General features: G+C 37.4%; 1 protein-coding gene across 3 annotated transcripts in view; it reads left to right on the top strand.

Annotated features, from left to right (window-relative positions):
* The window catches only part of LOC145673353 (transmembrane and coiled-coil domain-containing protein 4-like), a 77,117-nt gene that overhangs the window by 24,971 nt on the left and 31,797 nt on the right, over positions 1 to 20,349 (top strand). For all 3 annotated transcript variants that reach the window (XM_081742986.1, XM_081742985.1, XM_081742987.1), the window contains exons 5-6: positions 6,080 to 6,212; positions 14,179 to 14,420. In XM_081742986.1, the coding sequence (XP_081599112.1) occupies positions 6,080 to 6,212; positions 14,179 to 14,420 (375 nt within the window). The remainder of the gene's footprint in view (positions 1 to 6,079; positions 6,213 to 14,178; positions 14,421 to 20,349) is intronic.

Below are 20,349 nucleotides of genomic sequence, written 5' to 3'. Positions count from 1 at the left end.
TTTTAAAATATTTTCCATAAAAAAAAGTAACAATCAGGCGTTGTTATAATTAATAAATAATTATATACTCTGGTCAAAGAAAAAAATGCAAAGTGATTATTTTGGTTGGAATAATAAAACCTTCAATAAAACTTTTCAATTTATATATATATATATATATATATATATATATATATATATATATATATACACTTTAAACTTCTTTTTCAAATAGGACATTTGGTTTAATTTTTGATCCGATCTAAATAGCATTCACATATTCAACGCAAAATCACTTTAAAGAACGTACGTCACTGCTCTCACACAAATGTGATAAGATTCAGCTTGTTGTTTTTGCTTTCTTGACAAACTGCTGTGCTTACGGGAAATTTCACGTAGAACCAGTACCTCTGGCCACATTGCCATATGTCTGACGTGATTTTGTAAACAGCCAAATTATACTTAGAGCAAAATTAGAAACGAATTTGCACGTGGTTTTGAACTGTTAAAGTTGTGTTGAGAAGGAAATATTATACATCACGGGGATTATTAAGGTTACCAATCATAAACGTGACAGTGATAGTTACAAGTTTCTTCAGGAAGAGAGACAACAACATTCTAATGTTGCCTCGTTGTAACAGACGTTCAGAAGTATGTGACAGTTCAGATGGAAGGAATCTATCTGTGCATGAAGTGATTTTTGCTATCGTTTTCTTATGTCTGAAAAGACCGGCGCGCAACACTTGCTCTTTCAAATGTCAGTTCGTTTCTTATTTTGATCTGAGTGTAGTTTGCAATCTTGTTGCCTGCACAAATAAATCAGACGCGTAAAAATTTATTAATGGTTTGGCTTGTTTTCACATTCAAAATAATATCAATTTTACAAATAGTTTACTAGGAGAAAATGTACGTTTTCAGAATAAGAATAATATAAATAGAACCGATTAAATTGTTTCTACTATTCGTGATGTATGCATGGCATTGTAATTTGTTTATTTGTGTGTAAATGTAGGAAAGCACATTGCTTTGATAAATATAAAGTTGTTGTACAGTTGTATATAAATTTGGCACTAATCATTATTGTTTCATCGTTGCTACTCAAGGATTGGCGACAGGTAAATATTGTTTTTTAGAATAATTTCTGTTTTCTTGTAAGTGAATAAGGAAAAGGAAACGATTGATTAGGAAGGCAAATTTATAATTTAGGTACAGGCTGATGGTAGTAGGTAGTTGAAACAATTAAGTATTCTGTTGACACAGTGCATCTCTCCATTTCATGTAAATCTTACGAGGTTTTAGTGTAGTTTTTAGTATATTGTTTCATATCAATATCTTTTGTTTGTTGTGCTTGGGATCCCTGGTTCGATCCCAGCTCGCACCAACTGAACTTTGTTGGAGATAAACACTGTGTGCGTGGGTTTTCTGGGGTTCTTCCGTTTCCTTTCACTTTCTTTATTCCACCATATCTTTCATTTCTCATCATCACCGTCTGCTTTAGCCTAGCCGGCATAATCATGGGACGTAAAACTCCAAGATTTCGATTAATTTCTTTTATTTTTTCTGTATGATACTGTTGTGATGATGATAATATACATTTTACTTTTCATGCTCAGATTAATTTTGGTAACTATTAAATATATCAAATATTCATTGCACCTGTATAGTTAACTGAATAAAAGTAGTGTGTACGTGAAATAATAATATAAACAAACTTATTCATCATGTTATCACATACACGAACACAAATTGTGTAATCAGTATGTGTTGCAGTAAGTCATAACATACACGAGCACCATTCTGTAAACACCATGTATTGCTGTAAGTCATTACATACATGAACACCATTGTGTAAACACCATGTTTCGCGGTAATTCATCACATACGCGCACTCACTTGCTAGTAGGATAGTAGAAGAATGTTACGATAGTAACATGGATTTAATTTGAAATAATAATAATAATATTTAAGGGAAATTGACCAAAGATGAGATATATACCAATCGACTGATTTCGTTGAGCTGAACAAAATTATATATATATATATATATATATATATATATATATATATATATATATATATATATAATATGTATGTATGTATGTAAAAGGTGTGATGAGAAAGTACGATGAATGTAATTGCACAGCACTACCTATCGACGTTTTATCCATTTCAACAAGTAAGCCCGATAGCCTGAACCTTTGGGATAGTTAGTTTCGAGTTTGAACAAATTGTGACGTGTCACTTGGATTCTATAGAGGGAGAACTAGGGTGGCCAGATGTCCTGCTTTCGGCTTTTGGAGGTCATGTCCCGTATCCGGCTTAGTGGTCGAGCCGGACGCTCATTTGTCCTGCTTTTCAGTTGTCTCATTATAAATGTTTAATTTTCCATTATTTCGATGGCCCCAGTCTCACACACTCAGAATTTGCAAATTATTATTAGTACATTTTTGTAAGTTGTAAAGTAAGAAAAGTTTAGGGATTCTCAAATTATTTTCTCCTCTCATCGAAACTCTCGAAAGTTATACTTGTACTTTATTCAATGTTAAATGATCTAGATTAAAAAGCTTACATATAGAATAACATCTCAAATTCTTTGGATACGTTGTTAATTCTAAGATGAAACCATTAGTTCCTTGTGGTAAAACAAAGTGCAAATCTAATCTTTTGAATTCTTATAAACGGGCTCGTCAATACATTCGCGAGCGGTATGATGTCAGTGAAAACAAATTTGCATAAGAGAGACTCGTTGCTTTCGCTTGGAAATCCTGACTGTTCTTTTGAAGATTTAGTTAATTCTGTTGAGGCGTGCAATATTAAATCCATTGACATGGATGGATTTTACGAACAATTTAAGGTGTTTCAAGAAGTAGCAGACTCAGATATGTTCAAGAACTGTACAACTATTAAAGAAAGGCATTTAACACTTTTTGAACGTGCGGATACACCAAGCGAAAAAATTTTGAGAATTTGAAGAAAGTTGTTTCATTTACTCTTTTCATACAAAGTATTAATGCTTACTCGAAGCGAACGGGTATTTTCATTAATGAATGCTGCTTGGACAGAAGGACGCAACCGACTTAATATATCCACAGTTAAGTCCGAACTTTAGGTTTGAAGGAGAAAGTGAGAATAGAACATGCAGTGCAGTATTTAAAGAATTCCTGCAGAACAAGGGTCTATTGAAAGTCGCTCGAGTAGCAAAGAAATATCAATGAGAAAAGAATTTTAACATGTAAATGTTGCTATTTGTAAATGTAGCTTTTCCAGTTTTCTTAAGCCAGATGCCTAAATGTAAATAATGAATTGAATTGTCATATGTGGGGGAAAAGGTTTACAAGTCCGGCTTTCTAAGTCAACCCGTGTCCGGCTTTTTAATCCTTGCCTTCTGGCCACCCTAGGCATAACAGCAAAGAAATATTGTGTGTGTCTGTCGCGTGTCAACATGAAGTTTTGTTTTAAGCTGCGAAAAAATGCCAAAGAAGCTCTCAAAATGTTAAAAATCAGTTATGGCGATGAAGCTGTGATATTAAAACTGTTTACAAGTGGTATAAGCGATTCAAAGTAGCAAGGAGTCGGTTGAAAACTAACAACGATTGGGACGCCCTCCGACGTCAAAAACAGATTAAAACGTCCAAAAAGTGGCACTCATTCACATAGGCGAATGACTATATACGAGAGCTTTCCGAAGAACTAAACATCTTGTACGGGACCGTGAAAAACATTCTAACCATTGATTAAATGGGCAAATGACTTTCTTCTTCATCACGAAAACGCACCATACCACACATTGCTTTTGATACGCGAGTTTTGGGCTGAAAAAAATTCTTATCTGTTAGTATCCGCTTTACTCGCCAGATGTAGCACCATGCGACTTTTGGCTCTTCCCAGGAACTAAAACCGTGCTGAAAGGAAAACGCTTCGACCATTCTTAATATTGAGAGAGCCACGACAGAGCAACTAAATGGCCTTTCAAAATAAGCCTTTCCAGTCATGGATTCACATTAGGATAAGTGCATTGCTTGCTAAGAACAGTACTTTGAAGGAGATTCCATGTAAGCTTATTATTTTTTTTCTAATAAAATTGTTCACCGCATTTTTTGATCACACCTCATACATATATCAACGTTCGGGAAAAAATAATTCTTCGAAAACCTATAAAAGGATGGTGCATACGAACCCTGTTATCTATTAAGGGGAAACTAATACTCAAATTTACCCTCATCAACCGCTTTCTTATGACGCTAGCAAAACGACAGAACATAGTATAGTTAATGAAATGCAGTTGAAAATGATCATTAGCATTTACACCTTAATGTCTGTTGAACCAAAATATTGTTTAAAGCTATTGGATCACATCGAGCTGAAGAAAATGACGTGTTTGAGGATGAATTCTCATGCGTAAGTTTTGAGAAAAACAAAATTTTCTAGCACTAAAATGTATTTCTTTCATTGCCAATCTGATGCATTTGATAGATTGATTTTTATTTTGGTGGAATAGATTATTTATTTATAAAAATGTACACTATTTATGAAATGTATATAGGTATGAAATAGCAGATAGCAGATGCATTTGTTGTTGTTGTTTTTGTTTTTTGCTTTCTCCGAACAATGACACACATACTTCCTGTAATAGTTCAACAAACTGCTAAAGATAAAGTAATGGCCGGGTGGTTTAGCTCTTTTCGCCAACAGGAAGCTCTTCTTCCTGATATGATGGTTAGCACGCGTGCCTTTTGTGCACAAGGTCTTGGGTGCGATACGCGGCGAGATCGCACTTCAAGCTGCAGGAATTTCGCTGCTAGCAAAGGGCGTTAACACAAATCAATCAAAGTCAGCAAATATTTTTTATTACCTATTTTGTCTTTTTTTTTTTATGTGGATGGGGAAAAAGAGTGATCGTTAGTATGAAGGTGTTCTGCTTTTAGTATATGTATATAAATAAATTAGAGCGATGGTGGCGTATTCTGTAAGGCATCTACCTACTAATTGGGAGGCCTGGGTTTGGTGCCCGGGGATGGAGGCGGAAATTATTTCTCGTTCCAATGCAGCTGTGGAGTTTACCCTGGTGAATTCTGGGAAAAGGCAGGTGAAGTATGGTGTTGCCGAAGTCTAGTAACTGTGGAAAGTTACTTCCATCTAGTTCGTGGACCTCGTATGGTCTCATATGGTATAGACTGCAATATATCATTCATATAAATAAATTACATATTTATTATTGGTAGTATACACTATAGTCAGCTCCCTAATTACACTGATGTACCGCTTCTCGTGAATCAGCGAAGTTAGGCAGTGCCAGATTTGGATCAGAGGGAAAATGGGTGACCATTTGTACATACCAGTTGGCATATCGGAGTCCACCCAGCGTCGTGAGGATACATGAAGAGCTACTTGGTAGAAAGATGTAGCGAACTCCGGTATAGAAAGCTATCATTAACAGCGAGGGGATTCGATGTGCTGAGCACACATCACTCCAAAGGCATGAGTGCCACAAGCTGGATGGTAGGTACTGATCCCCTCAGCGCTGGTTCACCAGGAATTTAGTTTAGTTTTAGTACATACGTACAATGCATTCAAAAAGTGTTTTCGCAATGGATTACGGCAGTAAAATACATGGAAGCACTCCGCTACCGTCTTAATTGCGCACTATAAGTCTCTGTTAAGTTGAAGGTTAAAGTCTAGTCTCTTCGCACAACGTAGCATACACAGACACAAGGACAAAAATGTATGTTTACCATAACAAGTACCCAGTCCACCGTAGAGAGACTTTTTGGACACATTCTGTTATACGGGTATAGCTGAGTGGATTGTTAGGATGCATGTGGTGCAAGTTCGATTTATAGTGGAAGCATTTGGTTTTCGATTTTGTCCCAGACTCATTAGAGTTGGGGGACTACTTGAATTAGAGTTAGCGAATCCCAGTGAGAAAAAAAAAAAAACTAATGGGAGCTGATATGCTGAACACTTTTCATCCAATTGAAAGCCGCCATTGGCCAACGATGTCCCTTCTTAAAGTCTAGCATCAGAAATTCAGTTTTAATTTGATTGTTGAGGAAGAGAATATTCCATTTGTTTGTTGATAATTTAAAACTCTATATTTCAGGGGATTATGATGCAAGGATGAGAGTCTTGATTCGACATGTTGCATGGTTGATGCATGTACCTATGGATCTTTTGGAGCTGTATGAGGAATCTGTCGTAGAGTATCTTACAGAGGAACAGAAAGAGCAAACAGAGTTAGTATTTTTTTTTTCTCTCTTTTCTTAATTAAATCTCTGTCACGTTTTAGTGTTGGATCAATACATAAGTTTATAAACCAATAGATACTAATAAGTTGTAAATCAACACATACTTATTCACGTACGTTTATAGTACCATAATGTGGTTAATTAATACAAGTACAGGCGGTTAAATGAAAACTAAATTGTATTTTTTTTCGCATGACAACACACGTCATTCATTCACTCAGCAGTCAGAGATGAATTCACTTCCATTGTGAATGATCATCTGCTAACGTTGCTGATAGATTTCAATACCGTACTGTTTTTAAGTGCTTTGCTGTTGTGTTGTATGGAAGAAATCAATAAGTTAAGTTTTAAGAGGAAATTAATCAGGAAACTTTTCTCCCTGAATGTAGTTGCAGAGAGAGAGAGAGAGGGGGGGGGGAATTGTAGTCGCATGGTCAAGAGAATGAGGATGGTGCGGGAAAGTTTCGAGGCTATGTTCTTCAGTAACTTTTTTGGTCAATTTTGTCGAATGTTGTGTTATGCACCCAATTTTTGCACCTTACCCATAAAATGCAAATGACACACAATGGTTGAGTGGCCACAATTCATAACTTGTGCCAACCCGACTTGTTTGACGAAAATTCTCCTTAAGAATTTCATTTAAGGGATCTTCATCAAGTCTTGATGGTTGTCCTAACCGTGAAACATTAGATAAATCAAATCAGTTTCCCGGAAGCGGGAAAAGTATTTCCTTGCCGCACTTTTAGCAGTTGGATTACCTCCATACACAGTCCATTGTTTTAAGCGATTCTGCTTCTTTTGGTTTGGTAAAGTCGAAGAGCAGAATGTGGCTGAAATATTTAACTTCGTCCATTTGACACTTCATCTTGGTTCGACTGCAAAATATACAAATTATGTGCAGAATAAAAATACAATGTACTCTCACGAAACAATGAACTAAGCAATAACAATGGAATAACGGAGGAACAACCTCTAACAATGCATAATTGTCAACTCATGAACAAAACGATATAAACTTATGCACCGATTTAATACAGTTCGAACACAAATGTATTCTTTTTCTATTATTTACGTGGTTCAAACGACGAGTAATGTACTTTCAAAGGACCTTTGCTCACACTTGTAGCGACATTCGCGTTTAAACCACGAAGAAAGTTTGGCGTGTCTGACTATAGTAACATTAATCGTGATATATCACGTACTGTGAGAAGCATGAGATAAAAACTGCAAAAATAGAACGAGGTGACGTTAATTTGAAATGATCCAGTATCTCACCAAATGCGAAATTCTGGAACCAAGAGCTTTAAAAGAAAATTTTGAATATCTAGTTAAAATTCATAGACATATTTCAGTTGTGTATGGCGATGATACAATATCTTGAAAGTGCTGAGATAAGAAGTGTGGAAGATGTTGAGAACTAGTTTTGCAAAACTTGCTTTCTGAAGCGTGAGTTTTCTCGGGGTTCTCCCGTGTCCTCCCACTTTCTTCATTCCACCATTTCATTCATCTCTCATCATCACCGTCTCCTTTAGCCTAACCGGCATAACCGTGGAACGTAAAACTCAAAAATTTCATTTCATTTCATTTTTGCTTTCTGAAAGAAAAAAAAAAGAAAGGTGTGAAAGAATGAAAAAAAAGTTAAGTGGACATTAGAAGATAAATCTCAGATTTTAGCATATTTAAGGTGAAGGTGAAATTATTCTTAAGCGTCCTCCCAAAAATATTCACATCACCATGTAGACAACATTCATATGTAAAAAAATTAATAAGAAAACATTTTTCACGTATTTTGCAGAAAGCAAATTTTGCTAAGGAACTTCTCTCTCACTTGGAAAAGCTCAGTATAACTTGAATAATAAATCTTTGATTAAAGAAAACTCCAAGATTACTGAAACTGATCACTTCTTCATGTTCCGCGTATACCGTATTCCTTACCCTTCTTTCCCACTTGTGGGGGCCACGGGTCGTAAGTTCCATCTCTAATAGAAGAAATTAAGAAATATATTAAAAATAATAATAATTTTCTATTTTGTGCTAGTTGGTGTGTCATTTTCGTTTTAAAATATTTGTGAGTATTCACGGTGGTAGACATAATGATTCTTAAAGCCTACTAAGTAACAATTGTTTTTATCAGTGTTCATGCGTATTTCTTGTGCACGGTGTTTTTGAAGTCCACCTGAGTTTCTAAGCGCCGTGGATTCTAAACCTTAAGCTTTAAGTTTTGACGACGATATACAATTGTTTAATCTAGACCTGCAGTTGTGCTTCATACACGTCAAAACACACTTTCGGTCATTACCAAAATCTCAAAATGCCACGTTAATAATCCTCATTTGGAATGCCATGAATTATTATATCATTTTCTCTTTTAAATCGTGTACATTTTAGACGGTTTTCAGCTTACACTTGTTTTAACATCTCCGTCATAACCGGAAGTCATCTGGCGTCAAGTGGGTCAAGAAATAGGTTATCTGCTACAATCCATCTTCCATTAAATTGTTCGTCCAGATAATGTATCACTTGAAGACCGAAGTGTGTTGGGTTATGATTATGATGGGGGCAGCGTAGAGATGAAAGAATAAAAGAGATGAAAGAGATGTTGCTTGCCTAACTACCTTATCAAGTTCTTAAAAGTTATATATCGTATCATCTGTTAGACGAAATTCCTGAATTCAAACTGCAGACAGAAAAAAAAGAACATAAACTAGCAAACCCATAGCAAGAAACAGATACAAACCCAGAACATGAAACACATACAAACCTAGAACAAGAAACAGATACAAACCCACAACAAGAAATAGATACAAACCCAGAACAAGAAATAGATACAAACCCAGAACAAGAAATAGATACAAACCCACAACAAGAAATAGATACAAACCCACAACAAGAAATAGATACAAATCCAGAACAAGAAACAGATGCAAACCCAGAACAAGAAACAGATACAAACCCACAACAAGAAGCACATACAAACCGAGAATATAAGACAGATACAGTCAAGAAACAAATATTTGTTTTGGTTATACTTCGCTTATATCTCTTATTTCGTTTAATTTTGCTGATATCTGCTTCTCATTTCTGAAAATACTCTACTGTGTGGTTCAGATATTAAACTAGAACTTAACATAAGCTCAGGTTATGAAATTAAAGCTATAAATTACCATTTTGGATGTGATGTTAGTTTAACAATAGTAAATGTTCTTTATGTACAGAATTTATTCTTTATTTCTTTATATTGTAATAATATGTATGAAATGGGGAACTTAAATGTAGCATTTCTAATTTTTTTTCTGGAATTTTAAAGGCCTCAATAAATGCTATTGCTTAACGCAAAGCCACATATTAGCTCAGTAAATCTGACATTTTAGTTTACGCATACATTCCAAATGATAATTTTGTTCCACTAAGTCTGACTACTACTTTTTGATAACAGTTATTGCAAACATTAAATTTTCGCTAAAACATTTCTTTTGTAAAATATTTCTCTAAAAGCTCTGCAAACAATTCATTCGAATTAGAAACCCTATTACGTTCACTGATTTGCCCTTTTCTTTTGCTGTCGAGTGATCGATTATCCTTGATTATTATACTTTTTTCTTTCTTTAGAATGCAGTAATTTAGATTTCCGGGCTTTCGGCATCTATGGCTATGTTAGCCCGTCACGTTTGAGGGATGACGTCCCTTTACGAGCATACTATCCATGGAAAGGGAAGGAAGGAAGCGGCCTGGGACCTATATGTTAGGTACCACCCCGGCATTTGCCTGGTGTGAATGAGGAAAACTCAGGAAAACCTCATTCAGGATGGCTGGCCTGGAAAAGCTCTCTTCACTTTTTCGACCGAGTGGCTCCACCGGGAATCGAACCCGAGACCGATCGCAGTGCAGTAATTAAATGCTATTTATATATTATAATTGGGAAAGAAAGGGGGAAGATACTATTATGTATTTTCTAAAGATTAACATCCAATAACTTCTTCCCATGGCACATCAGAAATGTTACTGAGTATTAAATATAATTCGCGCCTTGTTTGTTTAAATCAAGAATTATAAATGCTTATGATAATTACAAGTGCACTTTTTCAAGGCTATCTTCTTCGAAGAAGAGTGCACCTATTAAATGTTGCAAGGAAATGGCATTTATCTAGTGGCTGTCTGGTTCATGTATTTAGACTTCGTCCTAAATTCTATAGTTTCTATCGTAAATTCTACAGTTACATCTATGCACTTCACCGAGAATATGTATGGAAAATAGCCTCATCTGATACAAACTCAGCATTGGGGCATCATTTTGTATCCGATTAAGTATCATTTTGCAAAATTCTTCGTTCAAATCTTCTAACATTCTTATTATTGATCCACGATGATATGGTCGGCATGGTGCCTACTACTATATAGATGATCTGGGTTAGATTCTCGGTGGAGGCAAAGTTTATTCCTACCGGTCTATTTTCTCTCAAATACTTTTTTAAAAATGTTGCCCAGCCTTCGTCAAATTTGCGCCTGGGGAAAACTAATCGGTGAAAGCAACCAGAACATGGTGGTGACCACATTATTTCGTACGAGATCAAGAATGTGTGGAAGTTTCACACCACCTGTTGATTATATGGCCTGTCTCAGAAAATTGGAGGCTACCTGTGCCATTCATATCGTTTACAGTACAACGATAACGTTGTATGTAACATTAGCAATCTGTGCCTATTTACAGAAAGGGATCAGAGGCGAATTATGTGAGCAGTATAATGTATAAAGAAAAAGAAAGACATATAGAGATTTCGAAATATTATTTGTGTAATCGGTAACTAAAATAAGAGCTGTTGTTACTATAGCAACGATGTAAATAAAATACACATGTACGTAGACATCTTGTCGAGTAAATAAGTGTATGTATAAAGGCCTAGATATTTTGTTGGATGTGCAGAAAAGTTAATTATGTACACTTCTCATGGTCAAATATTAAAAACTAGTTAAGAAAGTGTTAAACGCTTTGGATTATTTTGAAGATTAACTTAAGATACGAACCAGGACCTTACAACAGTTTATATTTTTCGTTCATTACCATACATACTGTATTAACAGTTATTCGTAAATCCTAAGAGCCTTTCTTATTATCCGGCGAACTGCCGTGTACGGCGACGGCAAATTACCGGACAGGGTAGAAAGACATTGCAAGAAATGGAGCTTTTCACGTCGCCGTCCATTTATGGCGAGCAAAACCAGCCGAATCTCCCTGCTAGAATCCGGCGCGGCAGATTGCCGTATATAGCCAAGCGGGACATCACAAGCAATGAAGCTCTTCACATATACGCGGCAATCTGCCGGATGCGTGTTGGGGAAAGGAACAAGTGTTGCCAGGAAAGAGTAGAGAGTGGCTGCGATAATATGGATGCGTGTGTTATATATATATATATATATATATATATATATATATATATATATACTAGCAGCGTTCACCCCGCTTCGCTGCGGTCACCCCGGAACGCAATAAACTTTGTTACTTAGATAATTTTTACTTTTTCGCTTTCAAATTGCAGTAAATGTTAACATTATAGCGCCTGTCATTTATGTTAACCCGCCGAGTGACACGGTCATGCGGGTTGCATATAAATACGTTTATTTTTATACCTATGATGAACTAACAAAGGATTTGTACGTTATGGACACTTGAATGGTCAATTATCTCAAGACACTGGTAATTAAAAATTAAAGTGATATGATAAAAACCATCTAGGGTCCAAATCCTAATAACCCCCCAAAAATAAAAGAAATTGGTTCAGCCGTATTAGCGTGATGAGGGAACAAAGGATTTGTACGTTCTCTTTTATAATATAGATATGTGTGTGTGTGTGTGTGTATGTGGAGTGTGTTTGTGTACGTGGTTATGTTCTACCCCAATACACCTGGAGTAATTTTCACCAAACTTGTTACATACAATATATGGGAAAAGATGATGTAAAAAAATCAAAAACGACCGATGCTACCGAAGTGTCGAATCCATAGGTCGTTGATCAAGGAGTCCAAATCAATATAAATTATTTTTTTTTCTATGTAGTAGAAGATTGGGAGAAATAAATGTCCGGGTAGCACTGGACAAATGAGCTTGTAATTCTATAAATTTGTGGTGCTCCAAAATTGAAATATACACTATCAAATATTTCAACAATATTACATATTTAGTAATAATATCTTTATGTACTTTCGCAAAGCAAGAGCAAGATATTTGATAAATATACCGTACTTTATATATTCTATAATTATATTTAACACTTCCATGGTTGTAATTTCTTGAATAGTCCTTTGAATACAGGGACTAGAGTAGTGCTTTAAAGAGACTTGAGTCAATAGTCGGTACGCTTAAAACAAAAGAATAAACCCAAAATACTATAATAATAATAATAATAATAATAATAATAATAATAATAATAATAATAATAATAATAATAATAATGCCTACAGATCAGCCTTGGGCTCAGTGGTTGAGTGTTGACTTGGCATTCTGGCAATGACGGATCTAGCCCGGGGCCGTCCGTTTTCAGATTGTTTTCAGATTGACGTAAATAATTTAAGCTATTATTTATATATTTTTGAAAATTTATAGTAAAGTAATGATTTACTTCTCATAGTTTGGGGTATGGCAGTCCCCCCCAGTTGTAACTTTCTAAATCCGCCACTGGATTCTAGGATAGATCTCAACCACCGACTATCCTGAAAGGAGTTTATCCTGATTTTCCCAGTCACAACAGGTGAATACCGGAATGGTATTTTAAATATCCAGAACCTGGCCGCTATTTTGCTCAAGTCTATCAATTGTGGAAACAGTATAGAAAAATCTTTAAGATACCACTTCTCTCTCTCTCTCTCTCTCTCTTTCTCTCTCTCTCTCTCTCTCTAAAAAAAAAAAAAAAAGGATGAACCCATATATGTGTCTCTATATTTTTCATCCACGGCAAAACGCGGGTAATATGAAAGGGTACAGTTCTCATCCGGCAAACTGCCGGAAACGGCAGCGGCAAATCGCTGGATCAGTGTGAAAGAAGCGTAATTCAGCTCTCAGAAGTTTTAGGATTCCTAAGAATACTCATTCTCATTCAACCACTTCATGCTGGCTGCAGGTCCACCACTAAGTAGCAATTCAGCGACATTTCCGGATTCTCGTAAGTTCTTAAACCATCTTTTAATGCTCTTGTTATTCAGAGCTTTGTATATGACTGTTTAAATTTAGCAAGCCACAAAACGCACACTTCGATTTCTCATTAACTGTCTCCCTCTTGTATGTAATCAACTGATTGTTCATACAAAAAGTGAAAAATGCACGACTAGCTCGAGAATAGAACCCAAGTTTTCACGCAGAGATATCCAAACTCGTGATTCAAAATCTCGGGCTCAATCGGCACAAGTGCCAGGACATTTGATCACTAATCCCTTTAGTAAATAGCGAGCCGTAGCTCTAGTCTGAGCGCGCGAGGCTTATTGAAAACAGAGAGTCCGAGCCTGATGAGATTAACAAACGCGCGATTGAGGACAGTGAATGCAGGCTCGATCGAATGCAAGTCTGGACAAGTGTGAGCCTCATTAAAATTAGTGAGGGCGAGATCCATTCAATATAATGAGCCTGAACCCAAGTGAGTTCTGGTTGCAAACTGGCCATCTCTCTTCTTCAGCTTGCCGTGCCGATGCATTAACCATACACTAAGTACGTTTCCTAAACAGCCTTACATTCTATCAGTCTTGAAGCTGATGCTCAGACATCGTGAGTTGCTGAGACTTTCATAACGTTGTCAATAATAAAATTTGAAATTATCACAATCATTTCAAGTCATTTCAGCTTGATTTAAATTCTCCGTTTAGAATCCATGACTCTTCCAAATCTGGCAGGACTTTAAAATCACCTAAGTTTTTTTTTTATTTTGTCTATGTTCCTTGTGCTACATAATATATTCCTTACTTTTTTAAGGGAAGAAAAGAAGGAAGCAGATCGCCGCCAACGAAATAAGAAGATTAAACGATATGCATTAATTGGATTGGCTACGTTGGGTGGCGGTGCAGTATTAGGTTTGACTGGTGGTCTTGCTGCTCCTTTGATTGGTGCTGGAGTTGGAACCATTCTTGGTGGTGCAAGTGCGGCAGCTATAGGTTCAACGGCAGGCATTGCTATTGTTGGTTCTTTGTTTGGAATGGCAGGAGCTGGGCTTACAGGTACGTGAATAATTCAAATGTTGAAATTAGAAACACAGTCCTTCAAATTAAATAGTTACTGAAGGTGGTAAAGGTGGTTGTTGTTAGCGGTCAGACACATATCACAACGGCGAGCAGTAGTGTGAGCAACGTCAGTCAGTGTGTTTGTGGGGATTGCATATGCTACTGTCATTTTTTCACTATGATCCTTCAGCGTAGCTAGGTTCTTGGATACATTACATTCTTCTAGGTCCCCCAAAGGTAAAATTATAAATTACAATTAAAATCAAGGCCCTCAGGATGGGAAACGAAAAAATGTTAGCACATTCTGATAATACGAGGCTAGTTTCGAAAATAACGCCTCCTATTTTTTTCATGGAAACTAATGAAGATATATAAATAACAATAGCACAGCTAAACAGAGCAATATTTCAACTACAGACTGTCATTTTTCCACGTAGTTTCCACCATTCGTTATGAACTTTGCCAACGATGAACCAGAGCCTGCATGCCACGCTTGTAAAACTCGGAACCAGCTGAAGCTAACCACTTCCTTACAGCTTTGACAACAGCTTCCAGTGACGATGCTATCCAGGAAATTGTCACGTTCAGCTTCGTATTGGTCCAGCAGGTCCCGACAAATTTCCATTCGCTGAGTTTTGTGATCTTCTGTAAGCATCCGCGGCCCCCATGTCGCACAGACTTTGCGGTAACCATGTTCTAGTATTTTTTCCAAAGCATTACAGCCGACATTAAGCTTTGTACACAATTTCCTGGTCGTTATCCGGCGATCAGCACGGATGAGTTGATCAGAACGCTCTTCATTGCAAGGGATGACAGCTGTGCAGGGTCGACCGGGCCGTGGCTTGTCATGAACACCCTTTTCACCGCCTTGAAATGCCGTACCCATCGCCTCATATTGCTCACGTCTATTGTATCGTTTCCATAAACCTTTACCAAGCGTCGATGGATTTCAATCGGCGCAATTCCTTCAGCAGTGAGAAATTCAATCACACATCATTGTTTTATACGCACGTCCATATCAGGCTCCATTTTGGAATAATCCTATCCTGGCGCCAAGTACCGCAGAACAATGGGACCAGCCGCAAATAGAAGAGAAAGGTTCAAGCATTAGCACTAAACCAACGACATCTGGCACGGACATACAAAGTCAACACAAAAAAATAGGAGGCATTAATTTCGGAACGACCCTCGTATTTTAGGTAGGTAGAAGCTGTATTCGAAATCTTTGCTGAACATACACATGGAAGATAAGGCAAAGTGGCATTAGAACAGGCCAAGGAACTTGGGATCGAAAATCCGTCCTTCCTACAAATAAAATCAGCTATTAAAAAAAAAAAAAAAAAAATCAGAGTACAAATCACTAGGAACTGATTTGGTTCCAGCTGGAATATCAAGTCTAGGAAAGAAATCCTCAGATGAATCTACTTAATACAACAAAGATCGGTAATAATGCCAGTATTTAAGAAAGAAAAGATTGAGAGCAGTAATTATAAAATAATGTTGTTAATCCAAACTGCTGTAAAATCTCGGGGCTAACATTCTGGTAGCGTATGCTTAATCTCATCATGAATATCAGATGTAATCGGAGATAATCAGTGTAGCTTCAGAAGTAATCAGTATTTGGACAGATATTCTATATCATATGCATATTAGGGGGAGATAGAGAAAGAGGGGGAATATGTTGGTAAAGGTAACCAAGAAAGTTCTTCGCTTTTTCACCCACTATCTTCGAACATCGATATGCCACCTAAGAAGTAACTGGAGATAAAAAGTAGTTCCCGTCAGCATCGACGACCTTCTGCCAACGTTCTGGGAGGCCATGGATTCCATCGCGATAGAACTTGGTGGGCCGTGAAGCAAAGGTATCAAGTGCATTTTGCACTTCTACTAGGTATTTGAACTGATTTCCTCTAAGATGATTGTCCAAGAAAGGGAACAGGTGATAATCGGACGGTGTAATGTCCGGGGAATATTGCAGATGCAATAGTGTTTCCCATCCAAGGCGTAGAATGTGTGCCGGGTCTTCCTAACCACGTGAGGCTTAGCGTTGTCCTGTAACAGGAAAACCCCCTTGCGAATCAAAAGTGCTTTCTCTAGAGTTTTGAGTTTTTCTTGAACATGGCTGGACTGCTGACAGTACACAGTTGTATTGTTGCTCTGACCAGCTGGTAGCGGTTTCCGATGCACGATGCCGCGAGCAGTCCACCAAACACACACGAGGACTTTCTTCTGGTGCAGTGCTGGTTTCCGCTGTTTTGGAACTGGTTCTTGGGATGCTAACCAATAATGACGGCGCCGTGGAGCTTCGTACAGGACCCACTTCTCATCACATGTCAACACCCTGTCCAAAAACGGCTCCTTCATCGGACGAGACAGCAAAGAAACACGGGTGTCTGCTCTCGTTGCCTTCTGGCCCGGAGTCAGATTATGTGGGAGACCCATCGACCCAACTTGTAGTGCTTCCCAAGTGGATGGAGGTGCTACCGAATGGTTTCTCCACCCAGTGCCAGTCCCAGTTCCTCATATGTCTGGCGACTGTTCGCCTCAATTGCTGCCTAAGATCTTCATAGTAAAATAGTGTGATTAAGCGTAATGTGATACCGCCAAAACTGAACAAATTCATGGATGGGTTCATTGTGATCCTTTCCGACGCTAAGTTTACGGCGTTACGCTTCGTAAAAATGTGTTAAGTGCGTAATATTTGTGTAGGTCGTGTCATTGTGAATCGTATTATACGGAAATATGCGATACAGAGTTCATCTCATCGACGGAAGCAGCTAGACCCATTTCCCCAAAGGTTCATGATTGTAGTTTGTTTTTCGTACAGAGGCAAACTGCATTTCCGAAAGAGGGAGGAAAACGTCAAAATCAGTGCTGCGTATTACCAGTTTCATGTTCTGCCTTAAAAGTACCAACATGAAATCCAGCATTGCACGGTCAAGACGTGAACCAGGTTGAACTGCACCAAACAATCCAGACACACGGTGAAAACATAGCTGGAATTCTACCACTGTGTGGAACAGAAAACTGGAATATTGGCGATTCCTTTCTCTTGATATCGCTGTCAAGAGTTCAGATGAGCTGTTATGCTTTGAGGGTCGAGTCTGCATCATTACCTGCCTATGGAAAACTTGTTTAAGAGGAGTAGGGTGCAGTACCCATGGTCCAGCTGCAACGCAATCTTCTGTAATGGAAAATCCGATGTGTTATGCTTTGAGGGTCGAGTCTACATCATTACCTGTCTGTGGAAAGCCTGTTTAAGAGGAGTAGGGTGCAGTACCCATGGTCCAGCTGCAACGCAATCTTCTGTAATGGAAAATCCGATGTGTTATGCTTTGAGGGTCGAGTCTACATCATTACCTGCCTGTGGAAAACCTGTTCAAGAGGAGTAGAGTGCAGTACCCATGGTCCAGCTGCAACGCAATCTTCTGTAATGGAAAATCCGATGTGTTATGCTTTGAGGGTCGAGTCTACATCATTACCTGCCTGTGGAAAGCCTGTTTAAGAGGAGTAGGGTGCAGTACCCATGGTCCAGCTGCAACGCAATCTTCTGTAATGGAAAATCCGATGTGTTATGCTTTGAGGGTCGAGTCTACATCATTACCTGCCTGTGGAAAGCCTGTTTAAGAGGAGTAGGGTGCAGTACCCATGGTCCAGCTGCAACGCAATCTTTTGTAAGGAAAATCCGATGTGTTATGCTTTGAGGGTCGAGTCTACATCATTACCTGCCTGTGGAAAGCCTGTTTAAGAGGAGTAGGGTGCAGTACCCATGGTCTAGCTGCAACACAATCTTCTGTAATGGAAAATCCGATGCCTAATAATAGCCAGTAGAGACGGCCTGCAAATCGAACAACCGCTAGTGGAAACACAGCATTTCCTAGGTAAATGGCACATTTAAATTCGGCTCAATATAAGTGAATCAACCTCTGGATTCATACTGTACAGTGTACATTATTTTAAATTTTCTGCAATGAAGTTAGACATTATAAAATTTATCTTAAAATATATACAATACTGTATTTTTATTCTGAGACGTACTTTTTCTGTAATGTTTTTTTAAAGGTATCTTACAGTACATATTTCAGATAATAATATGAACAAGAGTCCCATGAGATTTTTTTTGGGGGGGGGAGGGTCGGGCTAAGGACAAAATCTACTGAATAAAACCATGCAGTTTGGAGGAATTGTAGGACCGTATCACTCTTACGTCAAGAATATTCCCGAGAAATTCTTTCAAAACGCAAACTGCAGTTTCTCCACCATCATCGTTAGTCACTCGATCATTTACGCTAGATGTCACTGCGATTATGTTCCTGGTTTCTCAGGGAACTTTGAATAATATAAAACAGCAATTATGAGAATCCATTAAAAATTCACAGAACTACAACCATTTAAAATCAGATAGTGACTTCCCTCTTAACCTGTGTAACTGGAAGTTGGCTTCGCCCAATCGTGCAACCAGTTATCCCTCTCCGAAAAAATGTTATCAACCACCGTAGACTAGAAGTAATGGGAGATTGTGAGCCTTCAGTAAATCGTAAGAATCAATTATTAACTGATAGGAAGACATTACTGTTTTATGAATCAGGCATAAAAACTCAATCCCTATAACAATATAAGTTATAAAGTATCTGTTGAGAATTTAAATAATGATATAAATTTTATCTTGAATGTTTTCTAGGTGAACATACCGAGATAGGAGGTATATAAAACAAGTATTTTTGTAGTTGTTTATAATCACGGTATTTTGGAAGAATTTTGTAAGCTGTCTGAAAATTCAATAATAACTGAGCTGTAAAATTTATGTACGCTCAAATTAAGATGGTTTATTCAAAAGGCAGATTACAGAATACATCGATAATTTTTTATATCGTAATTATTGATTTGGTGTTGGATTAAAGTATTATTTAGATATAACCCTAAGATCCTAATATAGTTACGAAGAGATTTCTTCTTACAATTCTCAGTCCCAAGATTTAAAGTTGCTATATTTAATATTATCAACTACTAAATAATTATTGTTAGGTATAGAAGCAGGATACACCGTGCTTCAAAAAGAATCATCCGATTTTACAAGGCTACATCTGATACAGCCATGCATATAAAAACTTGGAGTAAGTTTTAAAGTAATATTTTTAGGAATCTAATATATTTATTTAGGTTTCACAAATGTTCAATGTACCCTCCATCGAACGCACTATATATACCTAGTTCAGTGGTTCCTAACCTTGTTTACTTGGTGCCCACTTCGTGAATCCTACATACTTCATGTGTCCACCTCCTCAGTGCCGGACTGGCCACATTGGCTACTTGGAGATCGCCAAGAGACAGAGGTCCGAGGGGCCCTGCAGGGATCACGAGGCGCAGGACCTGTCGGCCTTCGTCCAATTTTCGAGATCGCAAATGCTTTCTTGGGCCTTCGTACTAAAAAGGTTGGGTAAGCCTAAGTTTTCTTGTGAGAGGACACTCAAGTCACATGATGTGAGAGGGCATTTTCTAAGTTGAAAATTGTTAAAACTAGACTCAGATGTACGACAAGCCAAAACCATTTGTCTCTTTTAGTATTTATGTTTACACAAAAAGATTTATTCTAGAATGTAAACAGAGGAAACGTAATTAATTTGATTGTCTCATCAGGTAAAAAACTTCGTTAAAAAAAATTAAAGGAACTTCACGATTACGTTTGATGGTCTTAGTATTATTGTAACTTTTTGTTTTTGCGATCTGTTTTGCACTACATATTTATTCAATGCAGAAAATATGATTTTTCGCTTATCAAGTTTTACAACTGATGTCTTAAGTTATATATATAATATGGGTGGGAAACCTGAAGGATCAGCGCCAAGGGCCCTCAACTTGGCCAGCCCGACACTACCCTAGGGCTGTTCCGATAATCGAGTAATCGATAACAATTCGATAAAATTTC

The sequence above is a fragment of the Thermobia domestica genome, chromosome 16 (genome assembly GCF_964235325.1).
Source record: "Thermobia domestica chromosome 16, izTheDome1.hap1.1, whole genome shotgun sequence".
Taxonomy (NCBI): domain Eukaryota; kingdom Metazoa; phylum Arthropoda; class Insecta; order Zygentoma; family Lepismatidae; genus Thermobia; species Thermobia domestica.
Note: the sequence above shows the minus strand (reverse complement) of the source record. Positions and strands in the feature narration are given on the sequence as shown.